This window comes from Tachyglossus aculeatus, chromosome 10, assembly GCF_015852505.1.
Source record: "Tachyglossus aculeatus isolate mTacAcu1 chromosome 10, mTacAcu1.pri, whole genome shotgun sequence".
NCBI lineage: Eukaryota > Metazoa > Chordata > Mammalia > Monotremata > Tachyglossidae > Tachyglossus > Tachyglossus aculeatus.
In genome coordinates, this window is record NC_052075.1 from 36,588,698 (window position 1) to 36,599,575 (window position 10,878).

A 10,878-nucleotide genomic window follows, 5' to 3' on the forward strand; every position below is an offset into this window, starting at 1 on the left:
AATAAGAAGTGCTAAACCAGTACTGATACAAGTTCATAGGAGGTGCAGAGGGAAGGGCAGGTAGGAGAAATAAGGTTTTAGTCAGGGAAGGCCACTTGAAGGAGATAGGATTTTAGGAGGGTTTTGAAGATGGAGAGGGTAGTAATCCGTCAGATACGAAACAAGAGGGAGTTCCAAGCCAGAGGGAGGACATGAGAAAGGGGTCAGCGGCAGGAGAGATGAGATGGAGGTACAGCGAGTAGGTTGTGTTAGAGACATGAAATAGGCCGGCTGGGTTAGAGTAGAAGATCAGCCAGATAAGGTAGGAGGGGCAGAGCTGAGGGAGTGCCATAAGCTTATGCGGAGAAGGAAAACTATAAACTCTAAAGCAGCATAAAAGACAAGGACAATTACCCAAAATAAAACCCAAAAAGCAGTACGGCATGGTGTCAGAACACGTGTTTTCACTACACATTTTGGCTAGAGTAATGCAAACTATAGAATAATGAAAACATTATTCATATTAATGAGTGTCTCCCCCTCTAGACTGTAAGGCTGTTATGGGTAAGGAACATATCTGCTAATACGGCCATATTGTAGTCTCCCAAGTGCTTAGTACAGTGATCTGCAAATAGTAAGTGCTCAATAAATGTGATTGATAGCGCAAACTGCAGAATTGGGGAACATTCTTCGGACAACGTGAATATGCCTGGATACAAATGATATAGGGTTGGAAGAAATAGTGACGCATGCATGAAGTGTTGAATTTTTCTGTAATGCGGGGCTCTGCAAGGAGAACTAGGTTTATGTTCAATTATTTATTCATCCATATCATAATTAAATACTCATCCTGCCACTGCTGTAGAGAAGCAGCATGGCTCAGTGGAAAGAGCACGGGTTTTGGAGTCAGTGGTCATGGGTTCAAATCCCAGCTCTGCCAGTGGTTAGCTGTGTGACTTTGGGCAAGTCACTTAACTTCTCTGGGCCTCAGTTACCTCATCTGTAAAATGGGGATTGACTTTCAGCCCCCGTGGGACAACCTGATCACCTTGTGACCTCCCCAGTGCTTAGAACAGTGCTTTGCACATAGTAAGCACTCAATAAATGCCATTATTATTATTATTATTATTATCATTATTATTATTATATACTTGTACTTAATAATAATAATTGTAATATATTACAGTAATACAATAATTACAATAATTATTGTACATAATACTACTAATTATAATATTAATTATTATTACTATTACGATAATAATAATAATTGTACTTCCTCGTTTCCTCCATTTGTTTTTTTCCATTCGATTTTAAGCTACTTGAGGGCAGGGACCATGTCTTTTTCCTACTTTGTACTTTCCCAAATGCTTACTACAGTGTTCCACCCACAGTAGGTTCTGAGTAATTATAACTAAATAATTGATTCACTCATTCATCAATAAGAGACAAACATAGTCATTACTGCATAGATCCATGATAGCTAAAAGAGTCAAATTAACATAGTGAGATGGATGACAGGGGAAATCCCAGAGAAGGAGAGAAAGGGGCGAGGGGGGGAGCCCAAAATAAAAGAGAAAGTAGTGGCAGCAAATTAAACTTGGTGGGATCTTGTGGACCCCCGAGACGATTGATCTTTGATTTGAAATTTGACATGTGGTTGTCTAAACTACCAGGCCTAGCTAAAAAGTTTGGAAATATTTTAAATTACCTTTCAAACAGGGAGATGGAATATTCAATCCTTCATTGTCTTCTGGCTCTCTCTTATGACAGAAAGTATTCATATTTTCCGGAAGTTTTCGAAAGAACCTGGATCCCTATGGGCAGTGGACAGACCAGGAGCTATGGAAAGTGGCAGAGGAGGTAAGACCCTTGGCTAACACATGGGAACATCGGACAGAACCCTGTTTTCCTCAGTTGTGGACCCTTGCACTCACACGTGCACCAGCACGTGCTCAAAGCTTCAACAAAGACAGTTTCCTAATCCTCTCCCACTTTGATCATTTAAAGACAAGTGGAGAGGGATGCGACATTTTCAAAGCCGTTCCCCCATCTTGCTTGTAAGAATAAGAGCTGATACCACCCCATCGGTGACAAAGGACTTGGGGAGTTCCACCCCTCCCACCCCCTCCGTTGAACATCATTTTTGCACGGCAGTTAAATTTGGGGAGCTGGGTGGTGGGGGATTGACATACAAAACTTTCCATTGTGCCTTTGAGTGGTGAGCACTGAGACTCAGATTTTCTGTGTGGATTTTTCTGGGGTGGAGAGGGGGTTAGTTCTGCAGGAGAAAGCCCCAGGAAACCACTTTTCCTTTAACATCAATCCACCAAAAGCCCCTCACCGTTCCCTCAAAGCCTCCCTCCCTGCCCCCTGAATGTGCATGGCCAGGAAAGAGCCCATTCATGGTCCCAGGGTCATGGAGGGTGAGAAATCTTAGTCTACCCTAGTTGGTTCTGGGGCAACATTCGGTTGGGAACCCTCCGTGAGACCAGTTTGGTGTCGGGCTCTTGTCCAAAACTCCAGGCATGAAGCAAAGCCCGTGGTTAACAGTCCAAGTCCATCTTCAGTCTTTTCCCCTCCAACCTCCTCAAGCGGGGTGAGACCCCAGGGCTCCTCAGCTCAGAACGACCCAGAACCAAACTGCTCTGGGTGGGGGAAGTGAGGACCAGGTGGTTCATGTCAGAAGACCCAGGCCTCAACAGAAGGAAAAGGGTGAGACTTGTATTTTCAGGCCAATAGGATGCTGCTTAACAAACTGTCACCCTGAACTTGAAGAACTAAGGGATGGAGGTTTGAAAAGGTTAATAGCCCTCCTCAAGTGCCAGACTTTTTCCAAGGAAAATTGGCAGAGACAGTTGCATAAGGTCCTGCTGGTTTCTAAGATTGGACAGGGCACTGGGAGCTTTAAAGGCACCAGAAAAAGAAAAAGAAGAATTGTGGTATTTATTAAGCAATTACTATGTGCCAGGCACTGTACTAAGCACTGGGGTGGATACAAGCAAATCGGGCTGGACACAGTCCCTGTCCCACATGGGGCTCACAGTCTCAATTCACATTTTACAAATGAGGGAACTAATGTACAAATTAAATAAATAGAGTAATAAATACGTACAAACATATACATATATACAGGTGCTGTGGGGAGGGGAAGGAGGTAAGGTGGGGGGGATGGGGAGGAGGAGGAGGGAGAGAGGAAGGAGGGGGTTCAGTCTGGGAAGGCCTCCTGGAGGAGGTGAGCTCACAGTAGGGCCTTGAAGGGAGGAAGAGAGCTAGCTTGGCAGATGTGCGGAGGGAGGGCATTCCAGGCCAGGGGGATGACATGGGCCGGGGGTCGATGGCGGAACAGGTGAGAATGAGGCACTGTGAGGAGATTAGCACCAGAGGAGTGGATGGTGCGGGCTGGGCTGTAGAAGGAGAGAAGGGGAGGTGAGATAGGAGGGGGCGAGGTGATGGACAGCCTTGAAGCTGAGGGTGAGGAGTTTTTGCCTGATACGTAGGTTGATTGGTAGCCACTGGAGATTTTTGAGGAGAGGAGTAACATGCCCTGAGCGTTTCTGGACAAAGACAATCCGGGTACTTGCCCAGGGTTACACAGGAGACAAGTGGTGGAGCCAGGATTAGAACCCACGACCTTCTGACTCCTAGGCCTTTCCTCTGTCCACTATGCCATGATGCTTCTCATTCATTCATTCATTCATTCAATCGTATTTATTGAGCACTTACTGTGTGCAGAGCACTGTACTAAGGGCTTGGGAAGTACAAGTTGGCAACATATAGAGACGGTCCCTACCTAACAGCGGGCTCACAGTCAGAGCCAGGATCAGAACTCAGGTCTTCCAACTCCCCGGCCTGTGTTCTTTCCATTAGGGCATGGTCCGCTACATCCTGGGATGTCCTCTGACTCTCCTCACTCTCCCGCAAGCACTCAGGTTTGACCCTGCTTAGCACTGCTTCAGAGTGTTAAACACTTACCTGTTGAGTGCCCAATCTTAAAATGACCCTAATAAAATGCTAGTTAGATTAAGCCTTTTCAGCAGCCAAGTTTCCTTATTACCCAACAGAAATTCTTTTTCTCCCCAAGAGGAAAACATTAACCCAATTTGCAAACAATGCCCTGTGGAATCTTTGATCTATGGTTGAGAGTAGGTGAGGTTTCAGGATGTGACTTCATGGGGGTGACCCAGAAGGAAATGAACAGTGTGAGGGGATTTTGTCTTTGTAGGAGAACACAGAAAGGTGGGATAGAAGTGGCTACACAGGTCATGTGAGAAGCAGCGTGGCCTAGTGGGTAGAGCATGGGCCTGAGAAGGGCCTGAGTTCTAATTCCAGCTCTGCCACTTGCCTGCTGTGTGATCTTGGGCAAGTCACTTAGCTTCTCTATGCCTCAGTTACACCATCTGTGAAATGGGGATTAAGACTGTGATCCTTGCTTAGTGGATAGAGCACAAGCCTGGGAGTCAGAAGGACCTGGGTTCTAATCCCGGATCTATCACTTCTCTGCTGTGTGACCTTGGACAAGTCACTTCTCTGTGCCTCAATTCCTTCTTCTGTAAAATGGGGATTAAGAGTGTAAGCTCCATGTGGGACAGGGACTGTGTATAACCTGATTAACTTGTATTTACCCTAGTGTTTAGGAAAGCGCTTGGCACGTAGTAAGTGCGTAAAAAGTATCATAATTATTATTATTATGTGGAACATGAAGTGTGTCCAACCTGATTACCTTGTATCTACTCTAGTGCTTAGAACAGTGCTTGGCATGTAGTAAGTGCTTAGCAAATACTATCATCATCATCTGTTTTACAGTCTCAGGGAGGAGGCTGGCCAGTTGTGAAGTCTCTTCCTGCTCTGGGATTCTAGAAGACGTGAAAAGGAATGCTAAGGATTACATCTGGACATTCCATATCTAACTAGATCAGCTCCTGGCCCTGAATCCCCCACCACCACCAGGCCCGCTCAGCTGGAATCCACAAATACCCATCCTGCTGGCTCCAGGCTCCCGCTGACCAGTGTTTCTGAGGCAGCACAGCTGGTGGGCCTGCTTGGCTGTGGAGGACTCTCCCTCCTCTCCACCCCAGCTCGAGTTTGAACCAGGCTTCCTAGAAGAGTTCTTGCCCTGGGACTGTTGGGAATTTTAGTTCCTAAGCTCCATGAGTACAGGGATCGTGTCTACCATTTCTATTATATTGTACTCTCCCAAGCAGTTAGTACAGTGCTCTGCACAGAATAAGTGCTCAGTAAATACCACCGCTGGATTGATTTTGACAGGGATAGTCAATTGCAGTCAATCAAGTAACAGTATTTATCGAGCGCTTACTATGTGCAGAACACTGTACTGGGAGAGTATAATACAACAGAATTAGCAACCATGATCCCTACCCAAAACAAGTGTACAGTGTAGAACACTTGCAGGCAGGGACCCGTGGGAAGCAGCATAGAGCACGGGCCTGCGAGTAAGAAGATCGTGGGTTCTAATCCCGGCTCCACTACTCATCTGCTGTGTGATCTTGGTCAAGTCACTTCACTTTTCTGTCCCTCAGTTACCTCATCCCTAAAATGGGGATTGAGACTGTGAGGCCCACGTGCGACAGGGACTGTGTCCAAATTGATTTTCTTGCATCCACCCAGCGCTTAGTACAGTGCCTGGCACATGGTAAGCACTTAACAAATACCACAATTTGTTACCACAATTTATTACCACAATTATCATTATTATTACCTGCAGTTCATTTCATTGGAAAAGTCTAAGCTCCTGCCCGCATTCTTCATTCTAAATCTCACCATACCCGGTTGCATTTGCAGCTCCTGAGCTCTTTGTGATAACAACCCATGCTCGCCCCTCCCCATAGGACTTACAGGCTCTTCAGAGGGGTTCCACCCCCACCTCCGACCCCCTGGGTGCTCCAGCCCCAACACTCAGCTGAACGGGCAACTCTCTCCCATATGTTTCCATGCAGGTCGGGCTGAAATCGGTGATCGAACAGTTCCCGGGGCAGCTAGACTTTGTCCTCATCGACGGAGGGTGCGTCCTGAGCCATGGCCACAAGCAGCTCATGTGTCTGGCCAGGTCGGTTCTCAGCAAGGCGAAAATCCTGCTCCTCGACGAACCCAGTGCCCACCTGGACCCCATGTAAGTTTACCACAGAGCCGCTGCTCCTTTTCCTCTCCTTCCTATCCCCGCCGGGTCCTCAGAGAACAGGGGAGCTCACCTGAGGCCTTCCCTGTGGATTGTCAGCTCTTTGTGTTCAGGAATTGTGTCTGTTTATTGTATACTGTACTTTCCCAAGCGCTTAATACAGTGCTTCACACAGAGTAAGCTCTCAAAATATATGGATTGGTAGGCTGGTCGGGTGGGGAGATTTTTAGGTCTTAATCATTTGGGGCGTCAAATTGGGGTGGACCAACTTGAGAGTTAATGCTGACTGGGCGGTCTCAAGGCAGGGATGTGGTCAGGGCTTAATTTGTGCTGAGGTTTTCTGAGCCTCTGCTCCAGCGTCTCTGGGCTTGAGATTCACAACTCTGGCAGCACCTCTGAGCTGCTTGACAGGGAGAAGACAGAGGCCTTGTCTGTTGCTTCCGTTGTGAGTCTTCCATAGCACTTTCATTGGGGCTCTGGACACAGTAGGTAGAGGACAATGAGGCAGGTGATAATCTTGCAGGGCAGGGTTTCCTTTGGAGCATTTCAAAAACCTACTACTGTATCATCACCGTCGGCATAAACTATCGATAGAGTGTGGCACTGTGGGAAACTGGGGATAACAGGCGTTGAGTTGGAGACAATCCCTGCCCTCGAGGAGACCCCCAGTCTAAAGCAGGGGATTGAACACAGGAATAATTCATAGATTACATTTGGAGCTCAGACTTCACCCATTATCCAAGTGTAAGAAACATGCTGTTACTGGTGAAGACATCAGGGCTGATCAAGAAACCCTCTCATATCTCCCAGGGCAGGACAAATTTTCCCACATGAGTTCAATGTCGATTTTTTTTCCCTTCCCCTTTCACTTGCTCCCATATGGAGGTGGGGTTGGAACGGTGATGGGGGTGGGGGGGCAAACTTACTGGGTGGGGAGTGGGGGGGAGATGAGCAGTCATCAGCTCCAGTGGCCAAGGGAAAGAGCTTGCTTGATGGTGTCTTAGGGCTGTGAGGGCCAGCCTGCTCTGGACTCAGGATATACTACTGCTTGGGAGGGGTTTCTGTTTTGGCCCTAAGACTGATTTGATTCTTCCTCCTTAGAACATACCAGGTCATTCGCAAAACTCTAAAGCAAGCATTTACCAACTGCACAGTCATCCTCTCAGAACACAGGATAGAAGCGATGCTCGAGTGTCAACGTTTTCTGGTGAGCATTTTGCAGTTTTACAGGGCACGATTTCCTCCTCGTTCCACGTGGGGGAATTTCCCAGATATCTATCTTTATGTCTCTTGGGTGTCAAAGAGTAGCTGGATTTTCAGTGTTGTTTGGAAAGCCTTTGGCTCAGCCCCGTAGCTATTTATCTCCCCAATATAGAGGCTTACCTTTATAGTTGTGACACATGATGCCATCCAGCATTGCCCAACATAACTGCCTGGGTTTTTAGATTTAATCCAGGTGGTGAACTACAATAGTGGCTGGTTGCACACACCTGAATATTCCCCTGTCAGGTATTTTGGCACTCCTCTCACGAAGACACTAATTATGCAGCATGATTTATTGATTGTGTCACCTGGCAGCAGCTTTTACTCGTCTTCGAGCATTCCAACTCGCATGCCTAATTGCTGTCCCTTGACCCCTGACCTCATCTCATGTGCAAAATTAACCCAGGTTCGGAAAGGAAGATTAAGCACTCCATCTGGTTTGGAGCCTGGGAGGTGAAGCTGGAGAAGGAGATTTTATCTGTGAAGCCCCTGCGGGAAGGGTCTCCCCAAATCTGAGTGCGGGATTGTCTCTGTAATGGAAATTTAAGCTTCCAGTTACGGATCGGATGGTCCAGAATGGCAGCTCTTAATCTAGCCCTTTGCCATCTCATTATCATTATTATTATTGTACTTAAGTGCTTACTATGTGCCAAGCACTGTTCTAAGCATTGGAGTAGATAACGAGTTAATCAGGTTGGACACAGTCCCTGTCCCAGATGGGGTTCCCAGTCTTAATCCCTATTTTACAGATGAAGGAACTGAGGCCCAGACAAGTTAAGTGACTTGCCCAAGGTCACACAGCAGACATGTGGTGGAGCTGGGCTTAGAACCGAGGTGCTTCGGATTCCCAGGCCCGTGCTCCATCCACTAAGTCACTCCGCTTCTCATGATTTATTGAGGTGCACGCACATGCCCTTTTTTGAGGCCTCCAGGGCATGGTACCTTCCTTCTAGGACTCCTGGGCAGCATCAGGAAGGAACAATTTTGACACTTTATAAAAACAGAGTGGCACATCCGCAGTTGGAGTCCTGCAGGCCATTCTGCTCTCTGGTAGGACAGAACAAAGCTGGAGGAGGTCCCGGAAAGGGCAACCGTGATGATCAAGGGAATGAAACAGCTTCCATATGAGACTAGAACTTAAAGGCTAAGATGAAGACAGAGAGCACATGATGAAGATTTTAAAAGTCATGAATTCTGAGAGAAATATCAGGGTTGTTTAAAGGTCTATCCCTAAGCAGGAAGAAGGATGTCCAAGATGATGGTTGTCTCTCCCTCCCTGTTTTCACAGCCAGAATCCTGGGCCAAAGGAACCATTGGTTTGACCCAGGAGAGCCCATAGTTTTGTGTCTTCCATTTACTTCTCAAATGTGTTCCCAGGTACTCTGAGGAACTGAGGAGGGAAAGTGATATTCCCTTTGCTTCCATGTCTGTAGTCTCCCCTTTGTTTCCCTGATGGTGAGGCGAGGATGGTCCCCAGCACTTCCTGTGCCTCTCTGAGATGCTGAAGGAACCCAGTGTTCAGACTTGCTGCCTTTCTCCTCCCATAGGATTCCCAGGTCCTCATGGAGACCCCTTAGCCTAGCTGACATTGACTCCAGGGCTGCTAGGTTCCCATAACACCCTTTGTTTAGGGAAGGTGAAATCTTCCTGGCCCTGAGTTGAGACGTCAACCAGGCAGGGATGGAGGTGGAGACTCAGGCTTGGCACAGGGAGTAAAAAAAAAAAAACATGATTACATCTGGACCCAAGCTCCATGCGTTCACCTGACCCCATGTCACCCTGGGACTCAATTCTTATCCTCTGGGAGTTCTGTGCAGGTGGCCTGGACCCTCCTCAGCGTGGCCCAGTTACAGAGAGAGAGCCCAACCTGGGCCAGCTAAAGTTTCAAACCCCCCGGGAAGAGACTTTGGCATTTCCTCTTTCAGAGAGCACATGAGTAGGTCAGGGTCTCCCTCCCTTTGAGTCTGTTCCATCACTCAATCTGCCTTCCATTAAACCAGGTGATAGAGGAGAACAAGATCCGGCAGTACGAGTCTATCCAGAAGCTGCTGAATGAAAAGAGCATCTTCAAGCAGGCCATCAGCCACTCGGACAAAATGAAGCTGTTCCCCCTTCACCGCCGGAACTCGAGCAAGCGCATGTCCAGGCCCAAAATCACGGCCCTCCAGGAGGAGACGGATGAGGACGTGCAGGACACCAGGCTCTAGCGAGAGGGAGGCACGTGGCCCCACCGATGGCTGTCTCGTTGGCCATGTCCCGGCGGCTGATGTGGCCCAGACGACCCTCCCCAAGTGCCTGCTTCGTGGCTTTCCCACGCTGGTGGAATAGTGCGGGAGGTGTGGCCGGCTCTGGAAGATTTGCCACTGGCTTCCAGTAAGCCAGATATCCCTGAGAAAAGCAAAAACCCCAAAGCCCATCTCCTTTCGGTGTGAAGGATGATAGGCATGAACCTGTGAAGACTGGCTCCGAGGCCCCGCCAACCCACTGCTCTGTTAGGGACTGAGGGGAGAGAGGTGAGCTTGCTTGGCCATCTGGCGGGGCCCATGATGAGAATCAAATTTTCCGTGATTGCCTTAGGCTTATTGATTCCTCCCACCGATTGTCCTTAGAGAAACTAAAACTGAGAGCCATCGGCTGTCTGCCTGATCCTTCCTTACGACCCTGGCTGCTGTGGGACCCCAGGAGAGCACCCCCTCCTCAGGATCTCCCCAGGCCCGGTCTCCACGGGCAACAGAGAACAAGGTGGAGGAGAGCCTTTCTGCATTCTTTCCAGGGACCGGGGGACTCCCAATCATTTGAACTCCAGTGCATCCCACCTGAGGTTCTGGGTTCAGGGGTCATAGTGGATGTTCTCAGACCCCGATGCCGTTCATGCTTTCTACCGGCTTTTCTGAGGGAAAGAGAGGCAGAGTGAGAGGCAGACCCACTGAAATAGAATTAATCTTGAATCAGTTTTTATATACTTCCGGTTTGCAATTTCATGATGCAAATGAATTTTCCTCTAGAAAAATATTATTTATTTTAATATCGTCAAAACCTTGTACTGAGAGAATGCTGTATTTTAAGATTGATTCCTTTCTGCACTATAAAAATATATTTGTATGAAAATAATTTTTTTTATATATTTGAAATGCATTCTTTTTATGGCCAGTTATTTTTATCGCGTATTACACTGAACCTGGAACGAAATTCCAGTCTCATAGAAGGGTGAGCGTCACGCCCTCCGGTCACCTCTTTAGGCAGGCAGGAAAGTGTTAGGCTTGGATGGGTGTGGTGCACATATGGTTCGTTAGAAAAATGCCAGACCGCCCCTCTGCAGGATTGCAGCAGAAGCCACTACTTCGTGCCATTTGGGAGAAAATGCATCCAAAACCACATCTGCTTCTGACCAAGGATGCTGCCCGGCTGGACCCAGCAAGCCTGCCAAGACCAATTCTATTTACTTACTGGGACGGTGATTTCAGGCTCAGCAATAAAATGCAGCTTGTTTTTTTTTTTTT

The 10,878-nt window shown here is 47.7% G+C and overlaps 1 protein-coding gene across 1 annotated transcript in view; it reads left to right on the top strand.

The window, feature by feature from the left end:
* CFTR (CF transmembrane conductance regulator) overlaps positions 1–10,240 on the top strand; it is a 190,873-nt gene extending 180,633 nt beyond the window's left edge. Inside the window, exons 37-40 of the mRNA XM_038751975.1 lie at positions 1,753–1,842; positions 5,937–6,109; positions 7,217–7,322; positions 9,379–10,240. Of these exons, the coding sequence (XP_038607903.1) occupies positions 1,753–1,842; positions 5,937–6,109; positions 7,217–7,322; positions 9,379–9,585 (576 nt within the window). The 3' untranslated portion in view covers positions 9,586–10,240. The remainder of the gene's footprint in view (positions 1–1,752; positions 1,843–5,936; positions 6,110–7,216; positions 7,323–9,378) is intronic.
* The last annotated feature ends 638 nt before the right edge of the window (positions 10,241–10,878 follow it).